The sequence below is a fragment of the Anomaloglossus baeobatrachus genome, chromosome 5 (assembly GCF_048569485.1).
Source record: "Anomaloglossus baeobatrachus isolate aAnoBae1 chromosome 5, aAnoBae1.hap1, whole genome shotgun sequence".
Taxonomy (NCBI): Eukaryota; Metazoa; Chordata; class Amphibia; order Anura; family Aromobatidae; genus Anomaloglossus; species Anomaloglossus baeobatrachus.
This window is the reverse complement of record NC_134357.1, coordinates 131,687,626-131,701,538: the sequence shown is the minus strand read 5'-3', so window position 1 is coordinate 131,701,538 and position 13,913 is coordinate 131,687,626. Positions and strand designations below refer to the sequence as shown.

At 37.8% G+C, this 13,913-nt stretch overlaps 1 protein-coding gene across 15 annotated transcripts in view; it reads left to right on the top strand.

Annotated features, from left to right (window-relative positions):
* PAX2 (paired box 2) overlaps positions 1-10,958 on the top strand; it is a 92,013-nt gene extending 81,055 nt beyond the window's left edge. For 4 of the 15 annotated variants that reach the window (XM_075348913.1, XM_075348915.1, XM_075348911.1 and 1 more), the window contains 3 exons: positions 31-132; positions 5,516-5,602; positions 7,769-10,957. In XM_075348913.1, coding sequence (XP_075205028.1) covers positions 31-132; positions 5,516-5,602; positions 7,769-7,845 — 266 coding nt within the window. In that variant the 3' untranslated portion in view covers positions 7,846-10,957. Of the gene's footprint in view, positions 1-30; positions 133-628; positions 728-5,515; positions 5,603-7,768 lie in introns of all 15 variants that reach the window. The other 11 variants (XM_075348901.1, XM_075348905.1, XM_075348900.1 and 8 more) reach the window with 5 other exon arrangements.
* Positions 10,959-13,913: the final 2,955 nt, after the last annotated feature.

Sequence of the window (13,913 nt, the reverse complement as noted above, 5' to 3'; positions counted from 1 at the left end):
TGATAAAAAAAAATGTTTATGTGTTCATAGGTCGAGATATGTCAAGTACAACCTTGCCTGGTTACCCTCCTCATGTTCCTCCAACGGGACAAGGCAGCTACCCAACCTCAACACTGGCTGGAATGGTACCTGGTAAGTTAATAATGTATTGTAATTTATTTTTATAGATCAGTATTAAGCCATAAATGCTAAATATTTCAGAATTGTACATTTTATAATTAGCTACTACACCTTCAGAAAGATATATTTAATATGTATACCTATTTGGGAAGACAGTATTGGCTTAGAAACACTGACACTTAAGCACATGAATGCATACTTTTTGAGGGGAACGGTATTTGTTGATTATCTAATGATTGCTCTAAAAGGTCTCTGAGAGCCAATATTTCTGGTTGCTGTTAAGTCGCTCAACCAGAAGAACCACTAAGCAGAAAAGGCAATGGGCCATAGTACTGTAAATGGAATGCTTCCACTGGGCAGGAGCTATATTTTACAATTAATAGTGGATTAAATTCCTTCCCCTCTCACAGTATATCACTAGGCACTCTTAGCGCTTGACACACATAGTACGCAGCACTCCACAGGACATTGACAGGGAAGAAACATCTCATTATCACTGCATTGACAGGCACCAACGTTTCGGTCCACCATTCGGTCCAACCTGTGGAGTGCTGCTCATGTCTGTCCAGCTCTAAACCTTGTCTGTTTCACTGCAGGACTGGGAGTGGTGAGTCTAGCACATTGTGCATAACTATATCATGTTTTCTGCTTATATTCTTCTTACATTGTATAATTATGATTCTGCTACTAATCAAAGCTAATTGTGACTATTCATTTATTCTGGTTTTATCCTTTTTCAATTGTTGTTGAAATTTAACTTTTAAGTTTGAGTTAAGTGCTTTTGGAAGAACTAAGTTTTTCTTTCAACTTTGAAGAACATCAGAAATGATAGAAAATATCAGAATAAATCAATATACAGGCAAAATATCTAACATTATAATAATTGTACCATAATAATATAAACCTACCTTCATGAGAAAGCCTAACTACACACTCTTTAAATTTTATGGCTATATATATATTTAGAATATTTAAGATATTAAAAAAATGATTATATCTTGAGATATATATCTCAAGATATAATAAAAAAAATCATTTTTTTAATATTTTAAAATTAGGTAAATACAGCCTCAGATGACACATTGCACTGTGTCATTATGTATTAAAAAATAAATAAAATAGGCTAAAATGTATCAACGATGAATCAATAGCTTGTAGAACCACTTCTTGTAGCAATAACTGTATGAGTTTAGCACTCTCTCAATGTCTAGAGGAGTTTTGGCCAACTCTTCTTTAAAACTTGCATAAGTTCATTGACTTTTATAGACTTTGCTTTAGGAACTGCCTGCTCAAGGTCCTGTCGCAGTATTTCAATTGGTTTAAGATCTAGATTTTGACTGGACCAGTGCAACATCTTGATTCTTTCCTTCTTCAGTCATTCTGACATAACTTCTATAGTATTCTTATGATCACTGTCTTGTTGCATGACCAGTCTCAACCAAATTTACCTTTTGGATAGATGGCCTCATATTTGGTATAAGACTCAATGACCGTAAGGTATCCAGGTTTTGTGGTTGCAGAAAAAGGTCACATCATTGCCCCTCTGCTACCATGCTTTGATAGTTGGTATGAGGTGTGTTTCACAAGCTGTTTTTGTTTTTCACCAAACACAGCACAGGACATTATGGCCAAATATCTCTTCTTTGGTCTTGACTGATCAAAGTGTCACTATAGATGTGGTTAGTAACTAGAACAAACAAAATGGATGGACATCTTGGGGCACAGAAGCTCCAAAGATCCAAAGGTGACAATCCACCATAATGAGTAGAAGGCGAAGATAACAAAACTTTTCTATTTCAAGTCTCACAAATACAACAAATTTCGAACCAGCTGCTCCAAGTACAAAGAGACATGGAAAAATGGCTGATTAAAAATCTTATATACACAAAAAAGAGCCAAACAATACAAGAATGCTCGTGTAAAAGGTATCCAAAGAGGTATTTAGCAATCACACTCAAGAAATAGCACTGTGTCCTAATTAATTGCTTTTATGAAGTTTTCTAGAGTAATTTAATCTTTAATAGCGTCTTTAGTATTTGCATTTTATTCTATGTACGTTTTGAACAATTCTTTAAGCTATCTTTTTTTATTTTTTGCTTACCTGATGTTTTGTACAGATTCATGAATTGTGACTTATGCCAAATGTATCTTTTTGGGGGGCAGGAGGGGTATCTCATCCCAGTCCATGCCTGCAGGAAGAATTTTAGTGGAGGTTTCAATTTCGCACATTTTAAGACAAATGTGGGACTTTTGATTATAAAACATTGCAAACAGTGGTTAGAAACAAATATTAAGTCCATTTTATATTCATGAAATGCATTTACCATTCTGAAAAACTTAGTGCAAAAAATGTCAGTCAATACCACAAGATGAAAAAAGAACTGTTACTTCAATAAATCACAAATTATGAATTTGGCCCTGCATGTATTGAACAAGTATTTCAAACTTGTTTAGAAATGGCCTTGCACTGTCCTGCTACCTTGTCCCAGCGAGGACACCAACATACTCATCGCTGAGGCCACCCATGTGTTCTTCTAGCCCCTGCTACAGTCCCTGCCACTCTGATCTCCCAAGTCCTGTACACATCATGCAGGTCTCCTGGCAACACGCTTAGGGCGCATACATGAACTCTACATTTCTTAAAGTGTGTCTTAAATCTAATAGCTATGTTGTCAGGCTTTGTTCCTGAACCAGAACCTGCGTGTGTATCTGAATGTGTTTAGTTCCTGAACCAGAACCTGCCTGTGTACATGAACCCATTCCAGTGTCCCTGAACCTCTCTGAAATTCCTAACCCGCCTTGTGAACCTGAATCTTTTCTGTTTGGACTAGCAGTCTTGTCTGAACCTGAACCAGAACCTGAACCCATCATTTCTGAATAAGCTGTCCTGTCTGAACCTGTACCTGATCCTGAAACTGAACCTGAATCTGGCTCCAGCTCTGACCCTGTCATGTCTATCATCCATACTGACTCCTGACTGCTGTCCCATCACCATCCAGCCTAATATCCCGTACCTTCATCCCTGACCTTTAGTGTCAGCTTTTGTAGTACTGGGGACTGTCCTGGAGTGGTTATTAGTGTATACTGGCAGCCAAGTCCAACCTCACCATCAGAGGCTCTGGTGAAAACTCGGTAGGCACTTAATCACACCCCCTCAAGTGTAGCCCTGTTCTATGGTGCAGTAGGACCACTCCCACATGCATGAGACTTTATAACCCTTCTAAGGTTGATAAACAGAAACAATTGCTTTTCTAAGATCACTCCTGATGTCTTTCTTTCTTGGCAATCTGAACACATGCCTTAATGATCCAAACTAGCATGATCCAAACTTTATAGAGGTGGACAATCAATTAGTTAAGGACATTTGATTAGCAGAACCTGGCTGTTGCAGTGAGTATTTGGTGAGGTTTTTTTTACCTCATTATGTGTAAGCCAAAACCAGGAGTGGGTAAAAAATGCAGAAGTGGTTACGTGTTTCTATTATACTTTTCCTCCGATTGTTCCACTGCTGGTTTTGGCTTACAAATACTGAGGTAAAAAAATCACAGAAAACTCAAAATGTGCACATGGTCTTATACTCTCTATTACTAAGAAAGCAGTAGGGGTGTACTTAACTCTTTGCTGTTTGTACAAGTTTTTCCAACGAAATAATGACACTATATCAATTGTCTTGTGTTGTTGTGCATTTACCTAATCTTAAGACCTTCAAAGGAACAGATTTTTTTTTTATATTGCCCTGATACATAAAACCATAGAATTCAAAGAGAGTGTACTTAGTTTTTCTCATGACCATATGTTCCCATTTGAATTGCTGAAGTGTTCGCAAAAGAGTCATCTGCCATCGCAGGCATCTTATTTCACATTTATAGACAGGAGTATAACAAGATCTAATGGTTCAGTACTTTCTTACTGAGCATATTTATAGATACAGTGTATTGATCTGACGGACAAAGGGCTATTTCTCCTAGGCACAGGTTTGACAATGCATTAATGCCCATGTTTATTTATTCTGAGTTATATAACACAAGTAAGAGTGAATGCTCCATTAAATGACACTGCATAAAGCTGTAGAACAGACACATATATTTCACCCCTAACGCTCCACTCCCTAATATACAAGAGTATTTGTTTGAAACATTATTGTATGAGTTAAAGAAAAAGGAGTCCGGGTTGGTGCAGTGAACTGCGGGAAAGGGCTAGTGGCCGGGTGAACAGAAAGGGGAGTATGGAAATAAAATTCAATGCTGATGAGGAAATTACACTTGTTTCATTAGTGATCAAGGAAAGAGATAGCTCAGTCCCTTTTGGTCACAGTTGAGCTCAAAAACTCATTATCCTCCTGTATGCATGCTTTCACTTCTCGTCAATAAACACTTCCCACTAACCGCTATTCTGCTTCCACCCCTCGCGCTCACCTATAAACACATGTAACTTTTGCTGTTCTATGCACATCCTTCGTATCCTTCGTATGTCTGATATTCAAAAGTGCTAAAATAAATGAATGGGACATCAGATCCATGTTTGGAGAAATAGCAATTTGTTTATTCCTTGTAGGAATTGAACAATATCACAATGACATTTTGAACCATTTTAGACATTATCATCAAATTTTCTTCCTTCTTTGGTGATGTTTCTAAAGCTTTGCCAAGGCTCAGTTTATTTATACAGCCTTTTCATTAGGAGTGATAAATAATATTAGAGGTTGCCCACTACTTTTACATTGATAGTCTATCAATTAGAATAGGTCATCAATGTCTGATCAGCGGGGGTTCGACACTCCGCACCCCCGCCAATCAGCTGTTCTCAGGCACAGCGGCGGCAGCAGACAGGCGGAAATGTGCAGTTCTGGAGCTGCTTCGTCTTTTGATAGTGGCCACGACCGGGTACTGCACATCCGCCTCCTATTGATTAGAATCTGAGGAGGATGTGCAGTACTCGACTGCAGCCACTGTTAGAAGATGGAGCAGCTCAGAACTGAGCATTTCCAGCAGCCTACTGCCACTGGGATGGATAACAGCTGATCGGCAAAAGTGCAGGGTGTTGGACCCTGGCCAATCAGACATTGATGACCTATCCTAAGAATAGGCCATCAATGTAAAAGTAGTGGACAACCCCTTTAACTATAAACACATGGTACAGCCAAGGAAGATTTTGTTCATTGATGTATATCACATGCTTAACTGTAAAGTAATTTTGTGTTTATATGTAGTGTATGTCTCAAGTGTTACCTTTAATGTTAAAGACTGTACTTTAAAAAAATGTTCTGGATATATAATGTTAGGGTAAACCAGTATTTGAGAATAAAGTTCATGACACAAATATGTATATTTCATTTACACATGATGGATGTATATTAAGTTCTTAAAATCAATTATTTAATATTTTGACTTTCTAGGGAGTGAATTTTCCGGAAATCCCTACAGCCATCCTCAGTACACAACATACAATGAAGCATGGAGGTTTAGCAATCCAGCATTATTAAGTGAGTAATGATCTAAATACAAGAACATAGCATTTGAATGTTCAATGCTTTTAAAAGTGTTTGTCCTATTATTAAATATCATCTTTAATGCACTGAATACAAAAAAATAACAATATAGCTTTAAAAGTTATTCAATTGGATCTGCCAACAGATTTCACAATGCAAATTGCATATATTATTAAATATATCCATAAGATCTGATAAGGATTCTGTATTTACTTTGAAAATCCATGTCAGAATGGCTGTATAATTCTTGGGATAGTTTAACTCAATATCTGCTCATCACATCTGATTAACAGATCCTCAGTGTCCCTCCTGATGCTGAGATCTCTCACTGCTCAGTATAAGCTGCAGCTGTGAATCAGGTTTGGTGGGCTGAGACTGAATACACTTTGACATACTTCATTCTATAGCTGCCCTCAACTTAATGCCAGGATTATGCAGCCATTCTAATATGTATTTTGAAAGTACAGCAGTCTCATCAGATCAAAGAGATGTATTTAATAAGGTATTCTGTTGTGAAATCTGGTGACAAATCTGCTTTAATAGCATTTCTAGGTTTTGGGCATGAAAATGATTCATAAGAAAGCTTTTTCAAAGGGCAATGATAAAATCTGGTGTTCAATTATTGTATTTTGACTTCCTTGTGAAAAAGGAAGAAAGAGAAATGGAAAGTCATTCCAAACCCATTGAAGTTACATTTCAGTATATTCCCCTTGTAAAAGTATATCTGATAAAATTGTTATCTCAGGGCAGAACCACATTTCAGTGCAGATCATGTTTCTTTAAAATACTTTTGGTTATATCTTCCATAGGCTATATGTTTGTACAGTGAGTGTGTCAACCTTGTGTCTATCATATATTGTTGCATGCTGCTACATGGTATCTGGAGATCCCACAAAAAGCATATTTACACTGAAAGATTATCAGAAATAATTGCTCCTAAGAACACTTGTTTCATGATAATTTTCCAGTTTAAGGCTGAAGATCACTTCTATGCTTGCTTATAGGGAACCAACCAGCAGGTTTTTCCCCATATTAAGTACAGGCACTGCCATTCTGGTGCTAGGATGCTGATTCAAATCATACCTTCAGTTTAGAGATTTGATGCTCGATTGAAGAAAAATCTTTTATCAAACCATCAGAAATTACATCATTGGTGCAGTGGCTTGAGCCTCAGGATGGGACTTTGTGGGCAGGGTCGTCTACAATGCTTATTCCTCCTGGCTTGCCTCCTCTTATTTATCTAAGTTTCACGCTGCCACCACCATTGTCAATGTTGGCAGTGCACATTGCTAGTGTGATGGTGTCTTCAATAAAAAAAATGGGGCTGAAATTGGCGCATGCGCGTACCGCAATCTCCAGCACCATTTTATTGAAGATACCGTGGAGACAAATGTGAGTGGTGCCGATGCATGTGCAGATTGAATTTTTTTTTTAATATCAGCACATGTGCCACCGTCGTTCATGGTTATCTCCACAGTGTCCACAGTAAAATTCCACTGGAGATCACAGTACGGGTATGTGCCATTTCATTGAAGAAAACGTCACACTAGCAATGCGCCCATACCGCTAACATTGGCAATGGCAGTGTGAAATTAAAATAAAGAAGAGGAGGTGAGCCAGGAGGAGGAAGCATTCTTGAGAACTTGGCCCACAAAGTTCCGCCCCGATTCGCAAGCCACTGCACCAATTATGTAATTTCTGAAGATTTGATAATGGATTTTTCTACAATCAAGTATCAAATCTCTAAACTAAAGGTATGATGTGAATCAGCATCCTAGCACCAGTATGGCACTGCCTGTACCTTATATGTGAAAAACCTGTTGGTTGGTTCCCTTTAAAAATCATTATATCTTGGCAGAACATTATCCTGTGTGAACAGAACATGCACTGCCAGTTGCCTATGCGCACTGAACAATGTATTGCAGACGGGGCAGTGCGCATCGTTCTACATGGTCTACCTGTGTAAATAGGCTTTTAAAATGACCATTGACAGGTAAATATTTACCTTACCATGGTTTAGTACCTCTGATCAGTTGTAAACAGACCCTTAAAATGGGGTATATTTGGAAATGATAAAGTGTATTTTTGTTGTGTTTGTCTTTGTTTTGTTTGCTTGTTGTCCTTTCAACCAGTCCATTCTTCTCCTGTGTTAACTTTCAGGTTCCCCTTATTATTATAGTGCCACATCCAGGGGCTCCGCACCTCCCACTGCTGCCACTGCCTATGACCGCCACTAGTTACCATGGAAACCATATGAAACTACATGGCGAGAACTTAGGCCTCCATATTGTACCTGTGTGAACATCATCATCTTGGGAAGAGGAGTGTCTCATGCCATGCCTCCTACAATCACTCACAACTACTGACTATTAAGGGGCTTCTCTCTACCACCCGCCTCCCTGTTCTTACTTTATCCACATACCCGACACTGGAACTCTTTTGTTGCAGAAGAAAGGCCCAGAAATTAATTTATACTGTGGACTTTGGGACCTTATTGCAGCAATATTTTAACATATTAGCTAGTGTTATTATGCTCAAATCAGCAATGCAAAGAAGACATTTTTTTGTAGGACTCCGAAAACCAATGTTATTTGGTAAAAACAGAACTAGATGAAAAGAATTTGTAAGCCACAAAAAGAATCAAATGAAAAAGAAATTCTCAAATATTTCCCAACTCAATGTGTACCATTGGAAAGGTCTACAGAGGACAGAAGAGATGACGGAAACATGAAGCAATTAGCAATTGGAAGACTCTAAGAATCAAAAAAAGTGTTTCATTAGTGATTTCTCTTGGGAATTTTAGAACTAACACTCTCTTTTCCTTTCTGCCTTGGATTGGATGCCTGTCTCTCACACTCCACTCATTGTGCGTGGCATGTCATGAAACTCCATATGGACTCCATACCAGTGAACAAAAAAATGAAAAATAATAAAAAAAAAACAATCATCTCAGAGAAGACTGGAGGACATTTTAAAGTCAAATGACTTAAAGAAAAAAAAATAAAATATATGAATATATAAATATATATATAAAATACACTGTTTTTATGCTTTATCATGAAGGTCTGTACAAATTACAATAGACATTTTTCTATAAAAAAACCCACAAAAACAAAAAATGCTGAAAATGGAAGAGAATGTCATAGGAATATGTAAAGAAGGCAGTTCTTGAAATAATATTTCCTCTTTTTTGTTTTGTTTGCACTAGTGTGTCGGAGTACAATGTCAAGGGACCCTGTTATGTTCCTTTACCATAAAATCATTGTGAAAAAAAATAACAAAATACAACATATGGCTTTGTAAATTCAACATTTTTTATTTAGACTAAATGGCACTTACGATCCAGATTTGTGGTTTACATACAGTTTGCATTGCCATTGATTTTAATCCTAAAAATATACCTTTTATGAATTCATGATATAGCAGCTTTACTCATATTTCAAGTTTTCAATGTTTTAGGCACTTTTTTATTTGACTGCTTATCCAATGCATCTGAAAAATACAACTCTGGCTGCCATCACATCCCATATTCCTTGTGTATAAACTATATGTTATACAAGTATTTCGAATGAACATTGATATTCTAATGTTAATTAAGACGGTGTCCCATGTGGTTTCATCTTGAATCTAGGCTTGTTAGGTTGGTCCCTTAACTGCATTGGCATACAAAATACAGCTATGATTGGTTTGGTAAAAGTCCTCTCGAGGAAAGGGAACAACTTAAATGAAGGGGTTTTCTCAATGGTCAGCTTAATGTTTGACGTTAAAAAGGCAAATTCATGAGAAAAAACATCTAACCCCTTATGGAACCTTCTGAAACTTGATGGTGTCCATACTCAAAAAACAGGGTGACACACTTTCACTGGTCAAAGATTTTGTGTACAAATCCATTTGCCTTCAAAAAATAGTAAAAATAACAAAATCATTTTTTGCTTTTTTTTATAGTCCCATGTTCTGTAATGTATGGACCATATAAATCAACAGAAGGATAGCTTTTTTGTTTAGATCAAAGAAAGCAAAGGACAGTTGAATAATCATTTTGGATAAACATTGATATCATCACAGAGAATGAATCTCCTTGAGACAACAATCCAAAATTACATGGAAAAGGGGTGTCCTGTGGTGGGGTGGTCTTCTCAAACAAGAAATCTAGTGTGCATAATACATGACAAAGCTAAAAATCTTCTAAAAGAGCTGGCGTTTAGGCACTGGTGAACACAGACAGAAAAGGGCCCCTGTGCAAGAACAGTATATGGGCCCTTTTCAGTCCAAAAACTCATCAAAATTCACAATTCCACCTGTTTTGGAAGAAGAAATGGGTCCCCGAACCTCTTAGGTCTGTGTGCAGCTGCACAGGTTGCAGCAATGATATGTCCGCTCCTGTGTTTAGAAGTAGTACAGTAACAGGTTCTTTAATTTGATTTGTGAAGTGGTCTGGGTGTTCAGACTCCCATTCCTAGAACAAAGTGTAGGAAATTGCTTTGATGTGGATTATGCCCCTTTGTCTCCCATCTGCATTATTTAGCTCTCAATGTATGGGTTATCAAAAATATATATAGCCCAGACAATGTTAACAACAAAGTTATGCTCAGCCGAGTGATGCTGCCCCTTTGTTTAGTGGATCAGATGGCATCTCAACATCCAGACTCTCACTAATTAAAACTGATATGTTTACCACAATACATAGAAATCCAACATCACATACAAAACGATATATAGATTGGCTATAGTTTAAATGCAAGATCTATACATAATCATAAAAGTTTTTAATCATGGAAATACAGGGATTGCTGGGTTTTATATAGGCAATAACCGTTCTTCAAATTTGTATTTTTTTTAAACAATTTAGTCAAAGTATACCAATAACTGCCCATTTCCATATAGTCATATTGTATCTTAATAGCATCGGAGACCTAGTTGATGTCCATCAAAGTTTAACTCAGAGCCCAATAACTGACAAATATACATGGTTTAAATGTAAAACATTTATGGGAAATTATTGCTAAAAAAGGCCTTTCAAACTATCACCTACCAAAATTTAGTTGACACTATAAACGTACCATAAGGCACCACAAAGAAAATTCAGTCATAATTACCTTCCTACTGTCCTACATTTTCAAACTTTCATCTCCTAAATCAGATATGTAGGAGACACAAAAAGTGCAATAGAGCTATATCTGAGGGATAGCTGAAAAGGAATGAGCGAAGACTTGCTCACCTGAAAGGGTTGTGTTAGACACAACCACTATTGTAGCCTAAAATGGCTGCAGCAGCCCCAGAGATACAAACGACGCTTCAGTGGAGAAAAAAGGGTTAACCCCACCTGCCGTGGAAAGAAACTTCAACTAGGATCCTGGATAGTGATTTTATTCTACGCGTTTCGGAGACAAAGTTTTTTCTCGGAGCATTTATCATCAACATTGGTGATTGAACCTGAGGAAGTAGTTTATCTCCGAAACATGTAGAATAAAATCACTATCCAGGATCCTAATTGAAGTTTCTTTCTACGGTAGCGTGCTGTTAACCCTTCTTTCTCCACTGAAGCACCTACTATATCAGTAAATACTTGTATTCCCCTGTAATAACATGGGGAGTTGTAGCATTCCTTGTTGGAATATATTATTAAATTGATAACTGGTCATTTTCATTTATTAGTCAAATGGGTGTGTCCCTACACTATCCGCACTGATTGGACACTATAAGACAGTGTAGAGACACATCCCTGAGGTTGTGTGCACATGCTGCCTTTTTGATGCATTTTTTGGTGCAGTTTTGTGGCAAAAAGTCTTGTCTATCCTTATGCCAGCAAAGTCACTGGTCATTGGCAATTCTAAAGTGCTGTAGGCACATTGCTTCTTTTTTCCTTGCAGTTTTGGGTGCAGAAAAAAGAAGCAACATGTCAAGTGTTGGTGCATTTTTTCCTGCATTTTGTAGCGCTTCTAGCTATTGATTTCACTAAAAAAATGCAAACATTTCTGCACCAAAAACTCAGTGTGTTCACACCCCCTAAAGCAGGCTTTACACGCAACGATATCGCTAACGAGAGGTTGTTGGGGTCACGGAATTCGTGACGCACATCTGGCCTCATTAGCGACGTCATTGCGCGTGAAACGCACGAACGACCATTAACAATCAAAATTACTCACCTAATCGTTGATCGTTGACACGTCGTTCTAATCTCAAATGCCGTTGCTGTTGCAGGACGCAGGTTGTTCGTCGTTCCTGCGGCAGCACACATCGCTATGTGTGACACCGTAGGAACAAGGAACATCATCGTACCCGCGGCCGCCCGCAATGAGGAAGGAAGGTGGTGGGCGGGATATTCGGCCCGCTCATCTCCGCCCCTCCGCTCCTATTCGGTGGCCGGTTAGTGATGTCGCTGTGACGCCGCATGAACCGCCCCCTTAGAAAGGAGGCTGTTTGCCGGCCACAGCGACATCACTAGGCAGGTAAGTATGTGTGACGGGTTCTAGCGATGTTGTTCACCACAGTCAGCGATTTGTCCGTGACGCACAACCGACGGGGGCGAGTGCTTTCACCAGCGACATCGCTAGTGATGTCGCTGTGTGTAAAGCCCGCTTAACTGTTAACAGCAAGATGTTACTTTATTCACAAGTTCCTTGTAAGATTACATGTGAAGATTGTGCAGAATTTTATGGGTAAAACAGAAAATTGATTAAGGAAAGGCATTTTTAAGAGACTGTCCTTTGGTTTCTTTGACAAAAAAGTTCATTTTTTTTACATACCAATTTTTCGCTATGGCTGCTCCATTAGTGGTGTTCTATCTCTTAGACATGCCTCTTGACAACCATATTAGTTGACTGCATATTCTCTATTGACAATTTCTACAGGAATCACAATGCTGAAGAAAGACAGAAGACTTTATCAATAACTTAATCATCAGTATTAATTATCAAAAAGAAAACATCGCCTAAAAATAAAACAATTTCTGCTGATACAAAACAAAGCTTGGGATACCATTAATCATAATTGGATTGTAATAGCTCCAAATTATCATTTGTTTACTGGTCTGCATCCTAAAACCTAATTCTTATTATTTTTTGTTTAACCTGAAACTCTAAAAACATTCCTGTCCTCCTACCTGTTTATTTATATTAAGCATATACAGTATTATGTATGGAGTGTGTTGCTGACACTAAATCTTCGTGGTACTATTGTATGGTAGAATCCAATTTAAAACAAGTGGACTCTACAGAAACACAAAAAAAATGGCAAATTATTTAAATTTCTTTTACATCCAAACAAAACAGTTGCTGCTTTGTAGAAAGATGATGTGTGTAAAGTGAAGGATATTTTGTCTTTGTATATAAGTTCATCCGCATTTCATTACACATGCTATTAAATGAAGCTTTCATCATGTAGATAACAACAAAATGTCTGTATGTTGCAAGTCTTCTTGTGCTCATTGGAAAAAAAAAGGAAAAATATGTTTCAAATAAAGCACAGCATGAACATTAGTGACTCGCTAAAGTATGCGGGTTTTGAAAAAAGCCTAAGACTTCATTTTTGCCTCATTTTTACACGACAGAAGCATTTGAAAGAATACTATGCAAACACACTGTTCTGCATGTTGCCCTGGCTGGTGCTTGTCATTGCTTGCTTCCTCCCATCGCTTCCTTTCAATCCTGGTTTTAATCACACATCAAAAAAATGTCCATATACGTAAAAGAAAACTTGATATTCGACGTCTGCCGGTCATCAGTGTTCCACAATGTCAGCAGTAAACCCACCCAACCTTAGTTCCCGATTTCCAGGTCAGTCTTCTTTTTTGGACCCTTGTGTAATAAGGAATAAGGCCAAGAATCATACGTGCATATCATCTTGATAATTTGTGAAATCTTTTATTGTATTGAAAGCAGTAGAAACACAAAATCTGCATGCTTTATCACCCAACCCTATCCAAGGAACAAGAGAAAGTCCCAATTCTAACTTTAAAATGTCATTAGATGTATTTGGGAGAAAGACTATATATTCATAGGTAATCTGAATATTAGTATGAATCTATTCATACTTCTTGGCTAGTAGATTTGATCTTCCAATACAGTACAATCCAAGTGCTATTCGTTGCAGTTTAGGCAAGCAACACTTTGAAATTGAACTAATGCAAAGATGCAACTGCAGTAAGCAGCATGCAAAACAGTGTGCCTTCTCCGACTCGGGTACACGAGATACGTCTCTGCTACAACATTTGATTGGACGTGTTTGACTAAAGCCAGTTGGCTTTGATCATCGCTTCTGTTGTTTAACTTTTTTCGTGCACATGACAAATAAATTCTTTTCTATG